This window comes from Bombus impatiens, unplaced genomic scaffold (genome assembly GCF_000188095.3).
Source record: "Bombus impatiens unplaced genomic scaffold, BIMP_2.2 scf_0217, whole genome shotgun sequence".
Taxonomy (NCBI): domain Eukaryota; kingdom Metazoa; phylum Arthropoda; class Insecta; order Hymenoptera; family Apidae; genus Bombus; species Bombus impatiens.
Window position 1 is genome coordinate 3,508,272 of NT_176636.1, and position 24,322 is coordinate 3,532,593.

General features: G+C 34.4%; 3 protein-coding genes across 5 annotated transcripts; 2 read left to right on the top strand and 1 right to left on the bottom strand.

Annotated features, from left to right (window-relative positions):
• Positions 1–59: 59 nt before the first annotated feature.
• Positions 60–7,832, top strand: LOC100742661 (citron Rho-interacting kinase). Of its 2 annotated transcripts, XM_012383564.3 has the most exons (11): positions 60–1,556; positions 1,631–1,984; positions 2,381–2,625; positions 2,760–5,306; positions 5,377–5,823; positions 5,897–6,249; positions 6,333–6,493; positions 6,567–6,779; positions 6,857–7,109; positions 7,183–7,261; positions 7,343–7,832. In XM_012383564.3, exons 1-11 carry the CDS (start codon positions 1,355–1,357, stop codon positions 7,346–7,348), a joined length of 4,860 nt encoding a protein of 1,619 aa, XP_012238987.1. In that variant the 5' UTR covers positions 60–1,354; the 3' UTR covers positions 7,349–7,832. The 2 variants fall into 2 exon arrangements, with proteins under 2 accessions (XP_012238987.1, XP_003488175.1); XM_003488127.4 differs by having other exon boundaries at positions 7,183–7,832.
• A 1,489-nt stretch (positions 7,833–9,321) lies between these two features.
• On the top strand, positions 9,322–19,949 carry LOC100742781 (fatty acid synthase). The gene is made up of 19 exons (XM_003488128.4): positions 9,322–9,658; positions 9,718–9,968; positions 10,097–10,328; positions 10,541–10,959; positions 11,172–11,465; positions 11,529–11,736; positions 11,825–11,985; positions 12,058–12,375; positions 12,539–13,044; positions 13,302–13,606; positions 14,776–15,174; positions 15,345–16,375; positions 16,449–16,693; positions 16,777–17,473; positions 17,539–18,370; positions 18,450–18,922; positions 18,990–19,244; positions 19,325–19,579; positions 19,656–19,949. The coding sequence occupies exons 1-19, from the start codon at positions 9,475–9,477 to the stop codon at positions 19,845–19,847; spliced, it is 7,257 nt and encodes a 2,418-aa protein (XP_003488176.1). The 5' UTR covers positions 9,322–9,474; the 3' UTR covers positions 19,848–19,949.
• LOC100747639 (putative uncharacterized protein DDB_G0292438) lies at positions 19,935–22,639 on the bottom strand. Of its 2 annotated transcripts, none has more exons than XM_012383566.3 (4): positions 22,440–22,639; positions 21,411–21,652; positions 21,048–21,314; positions 19,935–20,923 (listed from the first exon to the last, which is right to left on the bottom strand). In XM_012383566.3, the coding sequence occupies exons 2-4, from the start codon at positions 21,644–21,646 to the stop codon at positions 20,710–20,712; spliced, it is 717 nt and encodes a 238-aa protein (XP_012238989.1). In that variant the 5' UTR covers positions 21,647–21,652; positions 22,440–22,639; the 3' UTR covers positions 19,935–20,709. The 2 variants fall into 2 exon arrangements, with proteins under 2 accessions (XP_012238989.1, XP_003488132.1); XM_003488084.4 differs by having other exon boundaries at positions 21,980–22,637.
• Positions 22,640–24,322: the final 1,683 nt, after the last annotated feature.

Genomic DNA, 24,322 nt, shown 5'->3' on the forward strand with positions numbered 1-24,322 from the left:
ACACATACAATGTAATTTCAATCCACAAACACTTTAATCACGCAAAAGTTAATATTAAACATTAATATATTTAATGTCTATACTCATTGTTCTTAATCATAAATGGCATAGTATAGTGTCGTAAAATGTTTCGTCTATTCTGTATTTCTGTATTCTTACTACCTCTTCTGTACAAGACATTAAGTAACATATCAATGATATTTCTATGTTTGCATATGCGAATAGAATTTCTATCAATATTATGAAATAATTATCAGTATTATGAGATAATACTTCAGAAAGTGGAGAAAAACATTAAATATACGCAATAGAATGAATGTTAATATGAAAGTATATTAACAATAGTATGAATAGCATAAATTTTATTTGAAATTTATAATCGTACTTTGATTGGATTCGAGTGCTTGTAAAATAAAACACACAAACCCAAGTACACACGTACTATTTATGAAGAAGTTTTTAGAAAAATATTTAAGTAAACAAAATAAATATGTAAATATAGAAAAGTACTCACATGTATATTAAAATTCTATTCTGACACTTGAATTCTTTCTTGGATTCCAAACTGAGCAAGCTCCATTCATTCACTAATCCAGAGGGCAGTGCAATCCGATAATTTTGTCGCCATCTATCGTAAATATGATTCCTCAGAATCAAACAGAATTTTGAATTACAAAATAAAGTTTGATCCGCAATTATAGATTTGATAACTGTATAACTGAATAATTGTACTGTTATAAATATCTGTTACATAAGGATATTAGGGTGTATTATCAATAATTTTCATAACAAAACTTTTCCTATCTTCTCTAACACGCTCTTACTCGATAAAAATAAAATTGCGCTTGCGCGATCTCAACCAATTGCCAATACGGCGCCAAAGTACCACGTGACCGTAGTTAACGGCTTCCATGTCCGCAACCGTTATAAATACGCTGTGGTTATGAATACGATAGTGTAAAACAAAACGTATAGCATTAAATATAATATTTCCATGATGTATAACCATACAAAAACGTTGTTATACAACCGAAGAACATTACACACTCGATAAGATCGTGTTCATTTGTGTTTTTTAATTCATACAGGTTACAAATCGCGGGAATTTTGCAAAGTTTAATATATAGTATAGATATAATAAAAGTTCGATTTAAACTTGACTAAATTACGTTTGATTTGTTCCTATATTTTCATGTATAAATCTCGATTCTTTCGATTAGTCTAGTCAATGAAATGGATACGTTGATTGTTATGAAATAAAACATTTTTTAACCACATATTTTGACAGTTTATCTAACAAACGTGAGATAAAAAATATCGAAAATTATTCGACCACAAATGAACAATAAAAAGAATGGATTTTGAGAGCAGAGAAAAGGAATTTGAGGAACGTTACAGAAAAATCTGTGGGAAAAATAGACGGTCCACCACTAACAATGAAACTCAACAGGAGGAAAAAACGAAAAAAGTGGAGATATCCAAGAAAGACAAAGAACAGTTGGAAAAGGAATTAAACACAGCAAAATGTGATCTGGAAGTAATTCGGCGAAGTCTTGGTAAAACTATTACCAAAATTCCTTTAACAATTTTGTTTATATCTATTTTAATCTGGTACATTCTGTATTTATAGGTGGTGATAGAAGCACACGTGCGTCAGATTCAAATGATCAATTTAAAGATATTGAGAAAGACTGCTCTTCCTTTTTTGAGTTTAAGTTTCATAAGCATCATTCCTCTCAGTCTGACAAATTCTCTAAAGAGAAAAGTGAATTAGAAGCACAATTAGATAGTAAGAAGAAAGAGATCCAAGAGAAACAAAAGAAGATATTTGAATTACAGGAAAAAATCAGTTGCATGACGCAATTGGAAGCTCAGCTCCAAGAAAAATCAAAAAGATTAGAAGCTTTCAATAAAGAGAGAGATATTCTTGAAAGAGAATTAATTGCAACAAAGTCAGAGTTAAATGGAATAAAAAGAACATTAGGTAAATTGACTTGCAATTCATGTGTAGAAATTTTAAGAAATTTCTTTTTTTTTATTTTAACTTCTTCATCTATTTTTCTTCCATATAATCTAAATTTCAATATTATCAAACTTATATATTACTACATTAATCAATAGAAAAATCATGGAATTTTTTTAATTAGCCCATGATTATAATTCATTATAAAATTATTAAGTATCTGTAAGTATTAAGTATCTAAAATTTTTAAGTATCTGATATTTAATTTCTAAAATTTTTTAATCATATTAAAAGTGGCTATTATTATATACTTAGATATAGTAGTAATTGTAAATAATAGAATCTTTCATATATATATAAAGCTATGTTTTATTTGTATATGTAAAACTATATACAATAATTATTTTGTAATGTCAGAACTAGAGCGTCAAGAAAGAAGAGATTTAGAAACCAGAGCTTTAAACTTGATAAAAGATGCTAAACGTAAATGGGAGAATGCAGAAAAGGAAAAAGTTGCACAATTGAATAAACATATAGAAACACAAACTGTAAGAATCACAGAATTATGTACTAGTAACAATGAGATGAGTTCAAGGTTGCAAAGAACAGAATGTGAACTTCAGACAGCAAATGCAGAATTACATAAACTCAGAGTATTTCAGGTTAGTAAAATATATGTACATATATATAGTGATACATAAGTAATATAGTTCATACATATAGTAATATAGTTTAGTAAAATTTATCTAATTTAAATTTAAGGGAAAAATATTGAAATAATTATTTATTTTATTAGATGCAATATAAAGAATCACTAGCCAAAACAAGAGAACTAAGTCGGCAAAGCGTTCAAGGTGTTGAAACTAAACTGGAAGAAATAGCTACACGTTCACATAATCAATTAGCTGAACTTAGAGCAAAATTGGATTTAGAAGTTGCCAAGAATACAGATTTGGAGACTAAGCTAAGAAATGAACAAGATTCTAACCATTGTCGTCAATCAAGGTTGAATGTTGCTTTAGAATTAGCTCAAAATGAATTGAAAGACTGTCAGGAACAGTTACGTAGCATACAGGCTACAATACCAGCCAGAGATGCAGAGATAGAAGCCTTAAAAAAACAATTACAAGATAGGGCAAAGCAGTTAGATAATGCTATAGCATCAGAACAGGCAGTTGCCACAATACAAGAACAATTGGAAATGTCAAAACTTGAAAATGAACAACTGAAACAACAATTACAAGTGATAAAGTCTGATTTAAATGAAACAATGATGAACTTGGAACAGAAGGAAGCCCTTGCTCTGAACTTAGAACAAGCCACACAAGATAAAGCCGCTCTACAAAAAAGATTACAGGATTCTCTCCAGAAAGAAGAGGAGCATTTGCGTAAGGTTGGCAATTTAGAAGAATTATTACGACGCTTGGAACAGAGCGTTACTAAACTAGAATCAGAGAATGCTACTCTTAAGATGGAAACTATACAACCAAGTACAAGTAGGATGTCTGTAATAAAAAAAGATACACATTTAGAAGAGCAAATGAAGAAATTAGAACGAGACCTCCAAACAATGAAAGAAAACTTGAACACAGAACGTCAGACAGCGAAGCAAGCACAAATCAATTTATGGAAGAAGGAAAAGGAACTATCGGATGCAAATTTAGACAAACGAATTGCAACAAGGGAAGCTAAGAAAGCAGAAGAAAGAGTTAAAACATTACAGGAAGAAAAGCAAAAGCTGACCGAAAAATTAGATCATAAAATGAAAGAGGGAGAAGAAAAGTCAAGGAAGCTACTTAAAGAGTTAGACAGTGCAAAAGCGTCATTGAATGATATTACAAAAGAATCTACTAGAAACAAAATGCAAGCTGATTCGGCCCAAAGGGCGTTAACTGAGACCAATCATCAAATAGAAGAATTACAGTCTTCAAGTGCTTCTTTACGCAGAGAATTAGACGCGGCGCGGAAGCAATCGAAAGTAAATCAAGATCGGGTCGACAGTTTAAGTAGTGAAAACAACCGTTTGACGCAGATCATCGCAAAACATACTGAAGAAATACGTGAATTGGAATCAAAAATAGATAAATTAGAACAAGAGATTAAAGGCTATGAATTGAATACTGAACTTTTGAAAGAAACCTGTACAGTACTTGAAGAACAACTAACAGATTACGAAAGACTAACAAGTGATCACGAAACACGAGAAAATATACTAATTCAAGATAAAATGAAGTTACAAAAGGATCTGGAAGCGACTGAGGTGAAACTTCGCGAAGCACAAACCGCACAAAACGAAGAAAGGTCACTGAAACTGACAGCAGAACGGAATATCGAGAGACTTGCATCGGAGATAAGCGATATAGAGAGTGAAAGAAATAATTTGATAGCCCAGAGAGATCAATACAAGAAGCTTGTACAAGACTTAAGCAAACAAGTCGAAAGTTCCACAAATAAATGCGGGGAATTAGAATGTAATCTTTCAGAAATGAAACGTGCTTTAGATATCACTAAAGCAGAAACAAGAGTCGTTAAAGAAGAAAGTAGTCAACACTTAACACGAGTTCACGAATTGAAAGAGGCGAATTTCGTGTTGATGAATGATTTGCAGAATAGCATAGATCAAGGTCAGGAACTTCGGATGAGGATTACAGAATTGGAAAGTATCTTGGAGGAAATGCGACAATTCTATCAGGAAAGGGAAGTGAAAGCTGAGAGTACCAGACAACAACAAACAAAGTTGATAGATTACTTGCAATTTAAATTAGAAGAGTGCAGTAAGAAGAAGAAAACGGTATGTGATAAAATACTCGGTACTAAGCAGAAAGAGACTATTCCTCCTAGTGGTACTGGAATGCCAGTTGGATATCGCGAATTGGAAAATCAGTTAGCGAAAGAACGTGCCAAAGTTAAAGCATTAACTGAACAGTTATTAGCACTGAAAGCTATCCACGCTTCGACCTCCCCATCATCTCCCTCAGCACCCGATATAAAAAACGTGAATTATACCACAGAATCATCAACTACCTCATTATCTAAACGTTTGTCGCCGCAAAGAATTGGACACCACATTCCACACCGATTTGATGTCGGTCTACCAATGCGAGCGGGGAAATGCTCCACGTGTTTGGATTCCATTCATTTTGGAAAACGCGCAGCTATTTGCAACGAATGTCAAGTAATGACGCATTTAAAGTGCATGGTTACCGCACCTGCCACTTGCGGTTTACCCGGAGGTTTTGCTAAGCAGTTTGGTAAAAGCTGGAGAAATAGTGACGAAAGTTTATCGTCATTGACTGGAAGCGTTCAAACGTTAGCTATAGATCAACCGGATAAACCCGACACGGTATGATATTTAATATTTTAACCGTGCAATCCTATATTTTATACTAATATATGATTATCGTTGATAATAGGATGTATGTGATGTAGAAAGTAAAAACAATAGCGTGCCAATGGAAAGTTGGGTGAAACTCCCAGACCGCTCGAATACTTGTTGGGAAAGAAAGTACCTTAGGTTGGAAGGACCGTGTTTATGTACTTACGATCACCAGCCATCTCCCGGAATGGCACCAATAAATCGTATCGATTTAATCGAAAAGGATGGATTTACTGTATTTGATACAGTAATTAATCCAGATGTAATGGGAACAGCAAAATCGGACATACCATTTATTTTTAGAATAGAGTCCAATTCATCGACCACCTGTTGGCCGACACCACGTTTAGATGTCATGGCTTTGAGCCAGACTGATAAGAAAAATTGGTTGAAGTCCTTAAAGTCTATTACTAGTCAAAATATACTGAGTAATGTTCATAGAAGTAAGAAGTATCAAACTATATTAAGACTAGCAAAAAATCAAGTGAGCAATTTTGTTTACCGTCGAACAATTGTATTTATATTAAATTCATTTTTAACATATAAATATTTTATAGTTGGATTTAAATTGTGCCGTAAATTTGACAGAAGAAAATGTACTTTTATTGGGTGCAGAAGAGGGTCTGTTTTCGTATAGCGGTGCTAAATCACGAACTCTTACTATGATTCGTGGAGTGAAAAAGGTGCACCAATTAACTTTACATCCCCATTTAGGAATAGCTTTAATGATAGCTGGTGAAAATAGGCAATTAGTATCTTGTAGTCTAAGGCAATTAAAGAGTAACGCAGTGGCTGCCGAATGCTCAAGGCCAGCAATTAATACGAAGGCAGTTTTAACTGGCACTGATAGCTACCATTTATATCAATTACAACGGGATATGCTTTGCGCAGCAACTGAGTCCCACGTAATGTAGGTTTTTTGAAACAGATATATTTTCATTTGATTTTCAATATCATATTTTATATAAAAATCTTGTTATGTTATAAATACAGATTACTTAAATGGTACATTGAAGATGATTCTGGAGAATTTATTGTAGTCCGTGAACTTGAAACATCCGAACCATGTAGTTGTGCTATATTTACGCAAAATGTTCTTATAGTAGGATGTAATAAATTTTTCCAGATTGATCTTAAAAATTATTGTGTCGATGGTAAGTAATAAATACTATTTATTATTTAGCGAATTCATTCATTCCGTGCAATTAATAATTCATGGTGTTGCAGAATTTCCAGAAGAAGATGATAGTTCAGTCAAAGCTGCACTATCGGGAGTAGCCAAGCTAGGCATTTTCCCAGTTTGCGTTTTAAACGTCTCTCTTGTACCTGGAAAAGTAGAGCTTTTGCTTTGTTATAATGAATTTGGAATGTTTGTGAATGAAAGTGGCCAAAGAACTCGAAACATTGATCCAACATGGAATCATTTACCTTTTGCTTTTGGTAAGAAATCTTGTAACGTTTCTTAAAATACAATAATCTTACATGTTGCATAAAAAATAATATTTGTATTCTTACAGCTTTCCGAAAACCATATTTGTTTGTCATTCATTTTTCATCTGTGGAGATTGTAAAACTCGATCAAGATACATATATTTTGTCAAAAAGTCCAGAACGAATTTTAATCGAGTTATCTAGTCTACGTTATTTGGGAGCTGCTGGCACAAAAGGAATTTATGTAACGGCAATGAACTCTTTCTTGGAACTATTAAAGATCGAAGGATCTTCTATCATACCCGAATCAAATGGCAGTCTTACCAGTTTAGATACTTTGTATGTCATCATAATGCTGTATACTTAAAATTGTCGTGAAATACGAATTTATTCATATTGATGTATTTTACAGAAATCAAGAGGACGAAAGCAGTTCGGAGTTCAGTTTTACGTCGAGTTTAATGGAGGCTTTGGATGGTCAAGGGAAAAAAGTACATTTTACCGGTGTTTCCAAATATTAATACATTTTGATATTAAAAATAATAAAAATTCTATTTTTGATATAATTGTAGGAATAGCAAAAAAATTGAGATCAAGACTGTAAACATTTTGTAACAATTAAGAGAAATATGTTTTAATCAATATGTTGCAAGCTGTGTTTTTGTACACTTAATTTAAATAGTCCATTCTTGCCAATACGTAACCGATAATTAATGCATAATAAACGAATGTACAAGAATGTTTTGTTCAAACAGGAAATTTTGTTTTATATTTACTTTGTATTTAATTTTCTTTCAATTAAATGGTTACGTAGTCAGATCTCAAATGTTTGCTATACAGGAGAACTTGTATTGTGTAGTATTAATTAACCAAATGTACTTACACGTGTCTCAAAAGTAATATGCATTTTACTGTCTACAAGCTTCATTAGCTTTTACAGAGATCTGAAGTTAATACTTATAGTACTACATGCGTAAATTAAGAATCATACTGTTAATACTATAAAAGTATTGTTATTTAAAAAGATGTGACAATAATATATTTTCGAATTTCTATATTGATGACAAAAATTTTGTAATTTTGTATTGTAAAATAAAATACTATTATTAATAGAATAAAGATTTATATGAAAAAAATCAAAAATCTATGTTGTTACTTAAGTGATCATTCATATTTTGATAACTGATGTTATCATGGTCATGATTCATTTTACGTTTTCAGTTTTTTAATTAACTGTTCGTACAATTTCAATTACGGCTAATACAAAAGAATATCTTTGGAAGCAATGTGTAATTCTAGTATGACTGACTACCGATTATACTGTACTACCATTTTCTAACTATATTCAACAATAATTTTGTAATAATTACATACTGGTTCACTAGATATAGATTAAGCTATATTTTTAACTTGATTTTTATATATATAGAAATTTAAACACATCTTTATTGCACATCTTATAACATATTATGTATGCATACATAATTCAATAAAATAATACAAAACAAAAAATATTGTGCATCTATTATTTCCTTACTAAATGAAAGAAACTTTTGGGACAACCTAATATAATTTTATTAATGCCAAAACTACAACATTATGTCATACGACAGAAAATATATTAAATACTAATCAATGCGTCACAGTAAGTGGTGGGTTGAACAGTTGCCACTCTTCTCCGTGAATATTCATTATTTCAATACTATAAATGTCAAGGGTGGCCGGATATCGCATTACTCTACATCACTATGTATGCATCCTGTTTGTGCCCCTAATTGAATTATGTATGATCCATTTTGTTCTATTACTACAAAATAGATCATACATAATTCAATAAAATAATATAAAGTAAAAAATGTTGCATCTATTATTTTCTTATAAAACGAAAAGAACTTTTGGGCAACCTAATAATTTTATGGAACAGGGGGACGTAAGTTTTCAGGAAGTCATACTACTGTTTAATAGAATATATTGTCACGTGACAAATAAAAAATGAAAATTAGATCTGGCATATCAGAATATGCTAGTTCTATGTTTATATAAAATAAAAATCCGAGAAATTATTGACATGACTTTAACATTTCCTCAGTTCTGACTTAATATTCAATTTTATTTGATAAAATTATTGTTAATTACTTATTATTTTCCTATCTTCCACATTGTTATTAATAAAACAAGATGTTTCGTAAAAGAAGAAACAATTTTTAATATTGCATATTGATTAATTACAAAAATTCATTATAAAAACGTAATATTCTCGACTGATTTATACCAAATAAGTAACGAAGTGAATAAACCCTTATTAATTCCTTTCTTCTTGTCCGTCAACCTTTTTATTATAAAAATAAACATCAATATTTTTTAATTCGTCGAGCTCTTTGGGCAACGAAATTCAGTCCATTAGATTTTCAGGGGTCATTTCGACCGGTAATCGTTATACAGATTAACTTCAGGAATATTCAGAAGAGAATTCGAATTACCACATGGAGGGGAAAGTCTGTTATAAGAAGCCTTTCTTCGTTTCTCTAGTCTTCAATTGTATCCATGGTCTTGGCGACAATATTGATACTGATTGATTACTCGAAAACAGTTCATTAATATATGCACGACTGACTGAACAAGATCGAAAGAAGATATAAAGATAATCAAACAATTAAAGAAATCAAAATTTATAAATAAAGCAAACTGTAAAGAAAAAAGAAGGATGTCTTGTAACACACAAGTAGATCCGTTGAAGGTGAATTACGCGGTGACGGAACCAGGAGAAGAAGTGGTGATTACTGGCATCTCTGGGAGGTTTCCGGAAAGTAACAATATAATAGAGTTAAAAAACAATTTAATGAACAAGGTAGACCTTATCACGGAAAACTATTCAAGATGGAGACAAGGTAAGTGTGACTTAACTTAGAGCCATTCAGAACGACGATGAAACCTTGTACATTGACAGATCATGCGGAAATTCCAAAGGCCGGTGGTAAGCTGTCTGGCTTATCCAAGTTCGACGCTATCTTCTTCGGTGTCCATTACAAACAAGCTCATACGTTGGATCCTATGTGTCGGATTTTACTGGAGAATGCGTACGAAGCCATCGTCGATGCAGGATTAAATCCTAGACAGCTCAAAGGGACCAATACGGCAGTTGTTATAGGATCTTGTATCAGCGAGTCAGAGAAGACTTGGTTTTACGAAAAATTACAAGTAAACGTTTTTGGCGTCATTCGTAAATTATAGTTCCCTAATGTTTTACAAATACTTTGTAAATATTAAAAGATAATAGTCCTGCAAAATTATTCTCTGAATATGCTTCTACTCCAAATATATTTCAGGCGAATGGTTTTGGTATTACTGGATGCAGCAGAGCCATGTTGGCCAACAGGATCTCCTATTTTTTTGGTTTACATGGTCCATCTTACGCGATTGATACAGCTTGCAGTTCTAGCTTAATCGCATTGGATCAAGCTTACAGATTGATACGAACTGGGGTATGCGAGACTGTAATCGTCGGAGCATCCAATCTTTGTCTTCATCCCTATGTATCTCTTCAGTTCGCTCGTCTCGGTAAACTATAATAATTTTATTAAATCAATAAGTCTTCGCTTGCATAATCTCAACAAAAGATGGAATCCGTCAAATTTGTTTTAATCAAGTGCATTATCAGTCGCATTCATTAGATTCTCATTAATTACAGTAATTTGGATATTCTTCGCAATAAGACATTTAGATGCCTAAATGATGGAGTCTCGTGTTAATAAATTGATATCTAATATCAGGTGTATTGTCCGCTGACTGTCATTGCAAATCCTTTGACGCAAGAGCGAATGGGTACGTCCGCAGTGAGGCTATCAGCGTGATAATTTTGCAGAAGGCGAAAAACGCAAAGAGAATTTACGCGCAGGTCGTCTATACGAAAAGCAACTGCGATGGCTACAAGGAACAAGGAATCACATTCCCTGCCAGTAACGTGCAGAAAATGCTTCTGACAGACTTCTACAAAGAGTGCAAGATATCTCCTAATGAACTGGCTTTTTTGGAGGCTCATGGTACCGGAACTAGCGTCGGTGATCCTGAAGAATTGAACGCTATTGACAAAGTCTTCTGCCAGAACAGAACCACTCCTCTCAAAATCGGTTCGATTAAGTCGAACATGGGTCATACCGAACCCGCCAGTGGTCTCTGTTCAGTAGCCAAGGTATGAGACTGTTGTTGGAAATTCTCTAAAAATGTTGAAACTTTTCTTTAAAAATGGACTAGAGACGATAGAGTAAAAGTATAGAATTTTAAGATATTCTTCGAGTTAAATGAATAAAAATAGTATATAAGAACAATGCTAATGGCAGGATGAGAATATAATAAAATAATAATATATAAAAGTCAAATATAATTACAAATAAATATTTTAAGATCGTTATTGCGATGGAAAGTGGCTTGATCCCACCAAATATAAACTTCAAAAGTCCCATGAAAGGCGTGACGTGCTTCGACGAAGGAAAGGTCGAAGTAGTTACAGAACCAACCCCATGGAAGGGTGGTTACGTAGGAATAAATTCGTTTGGTTTCGGTGGGGCCAACGCTCACGTCTTATTAAAATCCTACACGAAGGAGAAAGTGAATAATGGTGCACCCTCCGACGATTTGCCTAGATTAGTAGTAGTATCAGGACGTACGCAAGAAGCAGTAGAAACTCTCCTCAATCATGTAAGTAAATTGAAGTATAAAATAGTAGAAAATTCTAGGAAAATATAACGATTACTTTTCCAGATCGAAAGTATACCAGTGGACGTGGAGTATATTCGACTTTTGCACGATATTCACTCCGAAAATATAACTGGCCATCTATTTAGAGGGTACACAATAGTTGGATCTAAAACATCAGAGAAACCACCAAGAGACATCCAAGAGTACTCTGGCATAAAGAGACCAATTTGGTTCGTGTTCTCTGGAATGGGGTCACAGTGGCCTGGCATGGGTACATATAGAAATGTTAACAGCAAAATTCGTAAACAATTTGCAAGGAAATAATTAAAAAAATAATTAATCATTTTGAAATCTAAAAGGTGAATCATTGATGAGATTCCCCATCTTCGCGAAGGCCGTTCAGAAATGCGACACGGTATTAAAACCACATGGCATCGATATCGTTAATATCATCACCAACAAGGACAAGAAGACCTTCGATAATATTTTGAACTCGTTCGTTGGAATCGCCGTTATTCAGGTAAAACGATCGTAATTCTTCGAAAAATGATTTCCAACTCTTGCGCAGTGGTAACGAGGGATGTTTCTTCAGATTGGTCTCGTGGATCTATTAACATCCGTGGGTATCGAACCGGATAATATAATCGGTCACTCTGTCGGAGAACTTGGTTGTGCTTATGCGGATGGATGCTTTACGGCCGAGCAAATGGTGCTTGCAGCATATTCGAGAGGTTTAGCGTCTATCGAGACCAAAATGATTCGAGGATCTATGGCAGCAGTTGGTCTTGGATATGAAGAGATCAAAGATATATGTCCATCGGATATAGAGGTTGCTTGCCATAACAGTTCCGATAGTTGTACCATAAGTGGCCCAGCTGAGTCCATGAAGCAATTCGTTGCCCAGTTACAGGTTTGTTTTGAAGGATATGATTCTGTAAAAGTCAATAACAATTCTTCAGAAAATGATCCTTTGATTTCTTGTAGAACAGTAGTAGGTATATCGCAATACTAGTAATATGAAACGCTCAAAATCTACAAATTGAGTTTTCTCTGTGATTTTCTAATTCTTCCAGGCCAACAAGATCTTTGCAAAGGAAGTAGCATGCAGCAACATAGCGTATCACAGTCGCTACATCGCGGACGCAGGACCAAGATTATTATCGTATCTGAAGAAAGTGATTCCCAAGCCACAAGCAAGAAGTTCCAAGTGGATGAGCACTTCCGTACCACGCAGTCAATGGTACACGGAAGCTGCCAAGTATTCTTCCGCCGAATATCACACCAATAACCTGTTGAGCTCTGTCCTATTCGCGGAAACAGCGACAATGATACCATCTGACGCTATAACCATAGAAATTGCACCTCATGGTCTGCTACAGGCAATTTTAAAGAGATCCTTAAGTCAGTCTGTAACGAATATTGCACTGACTCAGAGAGGCCATAAAGACAATGCCGAATGCTTCCTGCAAGCCCTTGGAAAATTATACGACGTTGGTCTACAGCCACAACTTGCGAATATTTATCCGCACGTAGAGTTTCCTGTTAGTCGTGGCACTTCCATGGTCTCTCCTTACATTAGGTGAATATAATAAAATAACATATATACATATAACATTAAGTTTCCAGATTTGTACGTTCCAACTTCACTCTTGTTTCAACAAGCAAAAAGATTTTGAATATTCTTGGAGATACAATGACTTTCAAAACTATTACAACACTTTTTGAAAATGAATAACTTTCTCTAAAATTGGGCCAAACGACTTGGGGTTTTTTTTAGGTCCTTTTAAAAAGAAATAAAGATCGCAACATAGATCTAAAATTGTTGTCAAATTTCAGATGGGAGCATTCTGAAGACTGGTTCGTACCAGTGTATACTCAACGTCAGAAGATAACCACGGCAGAGCGAATGATTGATGTAGCTCTGAAAGATGAGAACTACGAATATATAATGCATCATGTGATCGACGGAAGAAACTTAGTCCCAGCCACAGGTTACCTTATTATGGTCTGGGAGACGGTTAGTTTGCTGCAAGGGGCACTTTATGACGAAGTATCAGTGGTTTTTGAGAATGTGAAATTCGAACGTGCAACAAACATGCCCGAATCCGGTTCTATTTCATTAACTGTCATGGTTCAAAGAGGTATACATCTTTTTATTAGGTTTTTAATTCTAAGACATTAGTGACGTAAGGAAGGAAGTAAAATGAGAGCAAAGAATTAACCCTCCGTCGACAATATCGTTATTCACAAACGTGGTTTGCATAAAGGGTCTTCAATTCTCTGCCTAATTTCTTATCGTTTGGAGCTTTAAAAAAATCTGGAAAAATTCCGAGATACATATTATAATCCCTAATTTACTATACGAGTGATACCTTAGCCAAATTTTGTACCTGAAATCGATAAGTCCACTTTTTCCAGATCATCTTAGAGTTCAACCACTCTAAAATCACTAGGATTCATCTTGCTTCTGTTTATCGCAAGAGATCACTTCCGCATTTAACCCATTAGAATTTTTTTCAATCACCAAAGTCCGCGCACGTTTTCTCTGTCTTTTTCGTCGATTTAACTGAAATTCCGTTCACTAATCCCACTTTTGGAGTTCGTAAAGAGAGATATAAAATGAGAAGAGGAAATTAAATTATTGAAACTGAAAAAAAAATCGCGATATCTACACATTAATACTTTGATAAAGAATTAAGAGGTATCAGGCATTTACTCACACTCTGCTCGACTCTAACTCATCCATTTCTTTTTTCTATATATATATTTATATCCTCCGCTGTTCCCATCTTGTTCTTCGCGCAGAATAATTATTTTACATGTACAGGGTAAGTCATCTAAGAGTTGAAGCTGAAATATTTTCGATACTATTAATTATATTGAAAAATGTTTTAGATAAAAATTGAATGGTTTTAAGGGGGGAGGGGGTATATTCTGGCGTTAATTTTTCTGTAGATCGGCGAGTGAAGGTCATGTGAAGGTCAACTTTGTTTTTTTAAATGGAATCATAGCTATTATTTAATACATTAATCGATGCAGCTCGGCATTCTCTATAAAAGAAAGCATATTTCCTATATCAAAAAATGATTAGTTCGGGAGATATCTTAACTTTAATCTGTCAAGTTTAATGCATGAAAGAGAAGGAAAGCGGTATTCTTGAGTTTACGTTTGTATACGTAACTGTGCTCAGACATCGAAGCCTATTCTTACAACGAGAACTTATAAGATACACCTGATTTAAAATTAATAAATAAATTTTAACTTGTTTAATTGCATTCGGCAGATTACAGATAACATAAAACATTTTCAGGATCTGGAAAATTCGAAATATCAGAAGGATCCACGACAGTAGTGACAGGATCAATTCGCGTACAAACGAATCCTGCGCAGGAGAAGATTCCAGCCAAATTCTTGACTGAAATTGAGGATGAGGAAGTTCTGACTAGCAAGGATATCTATAAGGAGTTGAAACTTCGTGGTTACCAATATACTGGACCGTTCCGTTCGCTGAAGAGCGCTTCACTCAAGGGAACCAGGGGACGTATCGCTTGGACGAAGAACTGGGCCGTGTTTATGGATAATATGTTACAGATGAAGATATTGAATCTCGATACCAGAGCGCTTTATGTACCAACAGCTATTAGGAAGCTAGTAATTGATGTGAAAGTTCATAACGAAACGATTCGGAACCTTAGCGAAGATAATAATGGTAATTTTAAAAGTTTAAACAAATGTTGAAACGTTAGAAATACTTGTACAATATTATCGAGTAGCTCGGATGGCGCTCTGATAAGAAACGCTTACGATATAAAAATATAGAACTGCATAAACATCCGAGTCGTAACGAGTTATAATAAATAATAAAACTTTGTTTTACAGAAATCCCAATCTCAGTGTACAATGACTACGATGTGGTAGTATCTGGCGGAATCGAAATCCATGGAATAAAGGCCAACGCGATTCAGCATCGAAGATTAACGTCTGTCCCCATTTTGGAAGAATATAAATTTATAGCCAATCGTGACAAAGCACAAACATCATTAGAAGAAATGATCATCTTGTCTACGCAGCTTGCGTTGGAGAGTCACATTATAAACACGCCAAAGATCCTCGAAGTGATCGATCAGGAGGAGAAAGTACCAACTGAAGAAACCCTCACTCCAATCTTTATGAAAGTATTAAGTAACATACCCATGATTCGTCCGAATTTGACACTTGCCGCAGAATCAGAACGAGGCGAAAAGTTATTGCTTCCTGAAAATATTACAGTAATAACACCAAAGAAATTACCGGAGGATGCCAGTGTCTTCATAGCAGCTGCTCATAATATTCTATCCAATAAAACGACTGACATTCTGGACCAACTTCTAGCTGCAACAATGGGTCATGGATTTATCCTGCTTCGAGAGAGTGTTGTCAATAAAGATACTTTCTCTTATCTTGAAGTTTGTGATCTGAATGTTGTACTGGAGAAGAGTTTCAAGAATCAGACTCTGTTGCTCCTGAAGAAAGCAGAGAAGCCACCTCAGAAGACAGAAGTAATATACGTGAACAACAATGAATTCACCTGGCTGGAAGATGTGAAGAAAGTCTTGAACAATGAAAAAGATAAAAATAGTAATGACACGGTAAGATTGGTACTAGTCGCAGAAGGAGATATGGAGAATGGTGCCCTAGGATTAGTTAAGTGTTTAAGAAGAGAGCCCAATGGTGAGATCGTGAAAACTGTGATAATCCAAGACGAGAACGCTCCCAAGTTTTCATTGAAAGATCCATTCTACTCCAAGCAGCTTGATATAGACATTGGCTATAATGTCTTAAGACCAGGGAAAATCTGGGGAACCTACAAACACCTGCCTTATCCAGAGCTGCAGCCAACTTTGACTTCTCATGGCTATGCCAATTTAAGAGTACGTAAATATTTCTTGTTATTTAAAACAAAAAATTTGTAATCTTTCAAAACTTACAAGAGTTATGCAATAGGTCAGAGGAGATTTGAGTTCCATCCAGTGGTTCGAGGGTTGGATACAACCGAATGAAAAGTGCCAGGATAACATCATCAAAGTAATATACTCTTCGTTGAACTTCAGAGATGTGATGTTGGCCACTGGAAAATTGATGGCGGAAACTATAGTGAAGAAACGAGAAATGAGCGATTGCCTGATTGGGTTTGAGTTCAGTGGAATCGACTCTAATGGAAAACGCGTGATGGGTTTTGTTGAGAGCAAGTAAGATATACCTCAAATATCGGAACCTTACACGTCAGTAACATAGGTCTTCTGCTAATTTGATAGATTAATTACATCTTCAGGGGTATATCAAACCTGGTTACTCCCCATAAATTCACCCTGTGGCCAGTACCAGACGAATGGTCCCTGGAGGACGCAGCAACTGTTCCGTCTGCCTACTTTACGGTTTTCTACGCCTTTTACTACTTTGGAAAATTAAGGAAAGGTGAGAAGGTGTTGATCCACGGTGGAAGCGGTGCAGTAGGTCAAGCTGCTATCAACGTGGCCCTCGCTGAAGGATGTGAAGTGTTCACGACAGTAGGAACACCTGAAAAACGGAAATATATCAGAGAAACGTTCCCCAGTATAGATGATGATCACATTGGAAATTCCAGAGATACCAGCTTCGAACAGATGATAATGAAACAGACACATGGAAAGGGAGTAGACATAGTTCTAAATTCCCTGGCTGAAGACAAGCTCCAGGCATCGATTCGTTGCCTAGGTTATCGTGGACGTTTCTTGGAAATCGGTAAATTCGATATGTCTGTCAATAATCAACTTGGAATGGAAGTGTTTTTGAAAGAGATTAGCTTTCATGGAATCATGCTCGATGCCATGATCCATGGTACCTTACCTCATATAAGAGAAGAGGTACATCATTTTCTTAATGCCCAGGTGAATCGAAAATGTATCAAGCCTTTGGTAAGAAAGTGTTTTGAAAAGAACCAGTTAGAAGAAGCTTTCAGGTATATGGCAGCAGGCAAACACATTGGAAAGGTATAAATATTATTTGTTCCCTATAATTGATATCTCGTAAATAAGTATTACCCAATTGTTCACAGATTCTGATTAAGATAGCAGATGAGAAAGCACCTTTGAATACACCAATTCTTGCTTACCCTCGCTTCAACGCTACGAGTAGCAAGAGTTACGTAATCATAGGTGGTTTAGGAGGATTAGGTCTAGAACTTGCAGACTGGTTAGTCCTACGCGGTGCCAGGAACCTGGTAATAGTTACTCGAAACGGAGTCAAAACAGGCTATCAGAAATTAAGGATAGATATCTGGAAATCCTATGGAGCGAAAATCCTTATAATTCCTGGTGTAGACGCGTCAAAAACAGATGACTGCGAGTTTATCTTGAAATCAGCAGAAGAACAGGCACCTGTGGATGGTATCTTCAACCTGGCAGCTCTGTTGAAAGACTGTCTGATGGTAAACCAAACTATGGAATCATTTGAAGAAAGCATGAAACCCAAAGCCAGAATCACCAAAAAGCTGGATGAACTTTCTAGGAAGATTTGTCCAAATCTTCGACATTTTGTGGTGTTTTCTTCTTTGTCATGTGGAAGAGGATCTGCTGGTCAATCTAATTATGGTATGGGAAACGCAGTGTTAGAGAGGATTTGCGAAAGAAGAGTGGAACAAGGTCTTCCTGGCATGGCCATTCAATGGGGCGCTGTGGGGGATGTGGGTCTTGCTGCAGAGATGCTGGAGAACAAACACCAGCTGGTGATCGGTGGAACCTTAGCTCAGAAGATATCCTCGTGTTTAGAAGAATTAGACAAGTTCATGTGTCAGAATAGACCAATTGTGGCTAGCATGGTGGTTGCAGAGAAGGTACCTAGTGCTAATGAAGTCAGTAATGTTCTTGAAGCAGTGATGAATATTATGAGTAAGTATTCTTTATATATGTATCATGTAAGTTCACTTGTAGTTAAATTTCATGCAATGAAATTATTCTTCTATTATAGATATAAAGGATATGAAGACCGTGAGTCAAAATTCTTCTTTGGCTGAGCTGGGCATGGATTCCATGATGGCTGTGGAGATCAAACAGACACTAGAAAGAGACTTTGAGGTGTTTCTAACTGCACAAGATATTAGAGTCTTGAACATTGCCAAGCTTGTAGAAATGTCTGCAAAAGATACAAAGAAGCAAACAAAACAAATCAAAAAAACAACGACAAAGACAGAAAAAGTGATTGGCATGAGATTGCTGATGAAGACCTTGAATGTTTCCATACTAGATGGACAGTATTGCGTAGAGCTTCCAGTTAAATGTGGTGAAAAAAGAAATGAAATATTTCTTATACCGGGTATTGAAGGGTCTGCTGCGATTTTCGCTGAATTAGCATCAAAATTAAAATTCCCTGCCACTTGTTTGCAATTAGGAATATACAACATTAATGAGTCAGTGGAAGAAATGGCTGAACGTCTTTTACCAGTATGTTTTAACAAAAAAGAAAGATTTCACAGTATAAAAAAATATAATATTCCTCTTTCTCTTTCAGTATGTTTTAGCAAGGAGTAAAGGTCGCAGAGATTTCACAATCGTTGGTTATTCATATGGATCACTGATAGCCATAGAATTAACAAGGAGATTAGAACCTTACATACTAATAGGTCAACTCATATTAATAGACGGATCTCCCGATTATATGAAAGCCATAAAATCAGAGCACCTTGCATCGCCTACGGAAGACGAATATCAAAATACATTTCTGATTGAAATATTGAATGTTATCAAAACGCCAATCATCACAGAGGTGAAATATCTTTTCAGTACCAGTCGGCTACTACAAAATTTAGGTCTAATTAATAATTAATAACTAATTCGTTCTCATAGATCGCATTAAAGCTGAAAAATTGTAGTAATTGGAATGAAAAGTTGGATCTAGTAACCAAATACACAACCGACGAAATTCATAAGATCTATTCGGCAGAAACTCAAAAGAAAATTATATCATTTATTTATAACCGTCTCTGTGTGTTAGATAAATACGATCCTTCTTCTGTACCGCCTCTTAGAACGCCTATCACGTTACTGGTACCAACGACACCAGCTGTGATACTTCCAAATTCAGATTACGGTTTGCAGAAGGTAATATCTATTAATATTAAACAATATTAGTTGCTGACTTGTGAATGAATATAATGAAACTATTTTTCTTGTTCAGTTAACTCACGGAAAAGTAGAAATACACAAGATCGAAGGAAATCACATTTCCATATTGGATGATAAGATTACCGCGGCAGCAATTAATGGCGAACCTTTGGAAGATGCGAAAACTTTCAAAGAGACCCTAAATTTCGCAAGTTCTGAACTGGAATTACATGGAAAGAATGAAAATTTTATGGGGTTATCGTAAAAATGAGTAAAAATGATTCATTCTTCAACGATACCTATCATTCCATACTTTCCATTCATTACAAATGAATGAAAAACTCAATATTAATGAAATGTTGTCATATCTTTATGCAAAATCATCATACATTCAGAAACACAGTAAATTCATTCACACGACAAACGATCTACGTATCACCCATACAGTAAATTGAATTGTATTTCACACAACCTTAATATTATATATGTGTAACATACACATAGTGTAGAAATAAAGCTACCTTATTACGAATAATCTTTTTTTCTATTTTATCCCTGTTTTTGCGCATTCTTTTATGTTTTTTATTTTCTTTTTCTTTTTTATATGTATTGCATGTTTATCATACTACAATTTTAATCGCAATCAAACGCAACATACTGCATACACAAGAAAGCACAAATGATAACGTAAAATTAATAATAATCATACAATTATGCTGTGTTAATAATAATTACAGTAATACTGAGTTTCACATTAAACCCATGAACGTATTTATTAAAGAATCCCATTTTTATATTTCTTTTTATCTTTAATCAATTTTCACACACAAATCATATTATATGAAAGGAACTTGATCTTTAGCTTTTATGTTTATATAATAATTGATACGTACATATGTCTCAAATAACTAAATAATTAGGTAACTAGTAGAGAATAGTTCTATTTAATAGAAAGGCTTCATTCCATATATCTCGCACAACCTTACACAAACATGTAATGTCAGATAAAAAATATAATGTATAACTTTCGTTTCTTTTAACTTTCGTACATAATACGACTCGATATCGCGTTCTTCGTTTGCTAACGAAATACAAAGATGTAAAAGTAACTTACTAACGAATTGCCTTCATAATTCCATTGGCTCGAAAATTGATGAATTGCTCGATATCGTCTGATTCAGATCAGCAATCGCTTCGTTATTATTATTATTGTTGTTATTATTGTTGTTATTGTTATCGTCGGACGCATTAGGAATCGGAGTTGGTGTATCTCTAGTTGGAAATATACGAAGATGCTTGCTCGGTGGTTCCCAAAGGACTAAAGCCATGGAGGGCCTTTCCCTGAAAGAGAAAAACTGTAAACCTTCACACTTTATCTTATTTACTAACAGAAATTGCATCATAATGAGAGAAACAAAATATTTGATTTAATTTAGATTAATTTAATTAAAATATGTATACTCACAATTTGGATAACAAGGAATTTGGAAGGATTGGTTCTTGTTGGATTCTCTTCAGTTCCTCTGAAAGAACTAGCCTGGGTCCAGTTTTGATTTGATCTGCATTAGCTGCATCCAATTCTAGTTCCATATTCAACTCCCTAGGATTAACTGGTTGTGAGTCAGCTGTTGAAGTTGATGGCACTGAAGACTGTTGATAATTGGAACTAATATGTAAACTTTTAAAATGTGCAGCCATTTTTTCTTCTGTTATAAACTGTTTCGTTTGTCTCCTGTAATCATCCATTACATTATATCATCCATTACATATCAAATTGAAAAAATAGAAAGGTTTTTCTATAATATATACCATTATATAAATTACTTACATATCTAGCAGATCGCAGGTCTCAAGTTTTCTCTTCTGATGAAGAACTGATTCGAAACTTGGTCCCCCGGTAAATCTGACTAATTCTGGTTGTTGGAGAGATGGTACACTCCATGGTATAGACATTGGCGGCACCTGTGGCATTTGCATCCATGTCTCTGGTTGTTGTGATGTATTTTGCTGACTCATCATATGTTGAAATATGGATGGAGGTGTATGGAGATTCGTTCCTCCCATTGCATTCTGAACCAGAGTAGGAAAATAGATTTCATACTATTTAGATACTGCTGCATACTTTTAAGTATTAACTATAATCAACAAACAATTTCAAGTACAACAATTTGCTTTCAAAAATTTATAACATAATAATTCCTCGAATATTCAATTTTATCTGTTACAAAAATAACAGTATTTACGATGGGTAGTAGCTTTGGATCGTTTTCGTATGTAAATATCATATTGACAAGTTCAACGGAATTCTGAATGAAAATAAAATGCTTTCTTCATAGAGTATTTTATTTGGATTTGATTAAATCAATATGTAAAATTTGTAAATAGTAAATTGCCTACTGTCATTTGGAACCACCGAGAACTCAAGAGAACGTGCTTTGGCCTTCGAGTGTACGTCTTCACAGGCAGTGCTTATGAAGAATCTCACAAAAGCATCGGCGTTGTGTAACATATACGTTTTTGGCGCAAGTCTCGTGAAAAAAGAGTGTATGAAAAAATACGTTAGAAGACACTTCGTCACACAATGCGAATCCTTGAACTATTTTTCAGACGCTAACCTCTACTGTTCACTTGCCGTTAATCAGGAAATGCACGGCACTTACTGTAATGCGTATAACGATACGTAAATGCGTGCTAAACCGAGAGTGATGGAAATTGAAATATTACTCCCAACGATATATTTATCTGCAACATACACTCTATAATACGCGACACGCTATTCGAGAAAGATCGCACAGAACTAATTGTTTGTTTTCGTCTCGAAATGTCACGATAGGTTTGATAGAACAGATGGTGGTACCTATGGTCGATATAGTATTTAATAAATAATCCGCGTGACTGTATCTACACTGTGTAAATCCACGCAAGAGTTTCTAGGAATCCTTTGTAAACATAAATTTCAATATCAACTTCACCGCAAAACAATAATACTCATTCACTGCTTTACTTAACCATACGCATGGATTCTAAGCCTTTAAACTACGAACTTGACCTGTAGTAAGATGTTCGCGCATGCGCGAACTCATCGCGGCGAAATATGTTTTTACAAAACTTTCGAATATTCTCGTGTGTAGACAAAACTTATAAAAAATTGAAAATTCATCTAATGAAACACGATTGTTATAACTATAATTGGTAAAATTTGGAACCAATCTGAAAATGTATATAAGAGTTACAAAATATTTATTGCAAACATATATCTAATAAAAAATTAGTACGCAGTATGAATAGCCATCTTAAATGTATAATAAATGTTAAAGATGGTACCAGTTTAATGAATAATTAGCTCTTTGAATATTTTTGATTTGATTCACAGTAGTTTAAAAATACAAAATATCGTTTTACAGCTTCGTAAACTTTTGACGAAGCCTTCAAATAGAACTTTTGGTTCAGAGATAATATATTTTTATAGTATTATAAATATAATTTGGCAACTTTAGAATACTTTGAGAATGTATAAGTATCTGACAAGTGTAAAGAAAACACGTGTTGTTAAATGCGCAATAATACACATCACTGGCGCCTTAGAAAATGCAACCACACTCGCAAGACTGCAAAAGAGAATTATGTTATCTCGCTGTAAACTCAAAAAAATTATTCATTCTACGAATTAATTGTAATTTTATTTTGTAAAAAACTCAGATTTGAGTAATTTCTTAACATTATCTTTCATCGATATTTTAAAATAAGGAAAAGTCGGAAATAACAACATTCTTCGCAAATTACAGTCATCAATCAAAAATTATGCATTGTCATTTTTACTACAATAGAAATATCTGCATGAACATCCTGTATAAGAGACATGACGTTATAACGTTAATTGTATACTTTAAGTTTTTGTCATGGATAGAACCGAAAATATACCTGCTGGATCTTAATTTGACAGTAGTATAAAACCTGTTTAGCTGTGAAAGTTCGGTGCGTGAAATAAGAAAAAATTGCTCCGTCTATCATTATTCTCCTTTTATTCAGGCCTCAGTCTCGGCTCCGTAAACCTTCCTAGAAACAGTTGACTCAAGATAATATAAATCTCCAATCTTATTTCTCTTACTTATAAACATCATTCTTTTATCTTCAAAAAAATTCGAAAAGTATTTGTAGAAAGATATTGATAAAGATATTAAACCTCGCATAGAAAGTGAAAATAATCTAATCAGGATTCTTCCAACTCGATTAATTCTCGCTAACTTTGAAATATATGCAACCTTACATCTTTTAATTACAAACACTATTTCCTCATCGACAAATAAATATATTCAATAATCATTTCTTAAAATATATTTAGAAATATATTGATCCTTTTGAAAAAAATAAAAATAATCCAATTAGGTTTTTCCAGCTCGTCTAGTTCACGCTAACTTTGAGCGTACAATTATGCAAATGAGGCCATGAATAGATAAAACTTTTCTTGTAAATCGTCGATGGCACAAATTTACGCACGACTCCTTGAAACCTGTCCTGCATCGTCGTTCACCTGCTGCACAGAATACAAATAAAGAAATACATAGTAACCATGGAATAATTTTGAACTGTGTAAAATGGTCAATTGGTATAAACGACCTTTTATTTGAATGATATGGAAATTGAAAATACAATTAATGCACTTCGTAGCCTGATTGATATCAGCTGTCGTTCGTTCACAACTCAATGACGATCGTATCGGTTCGTATGCGTTTCCTCAAG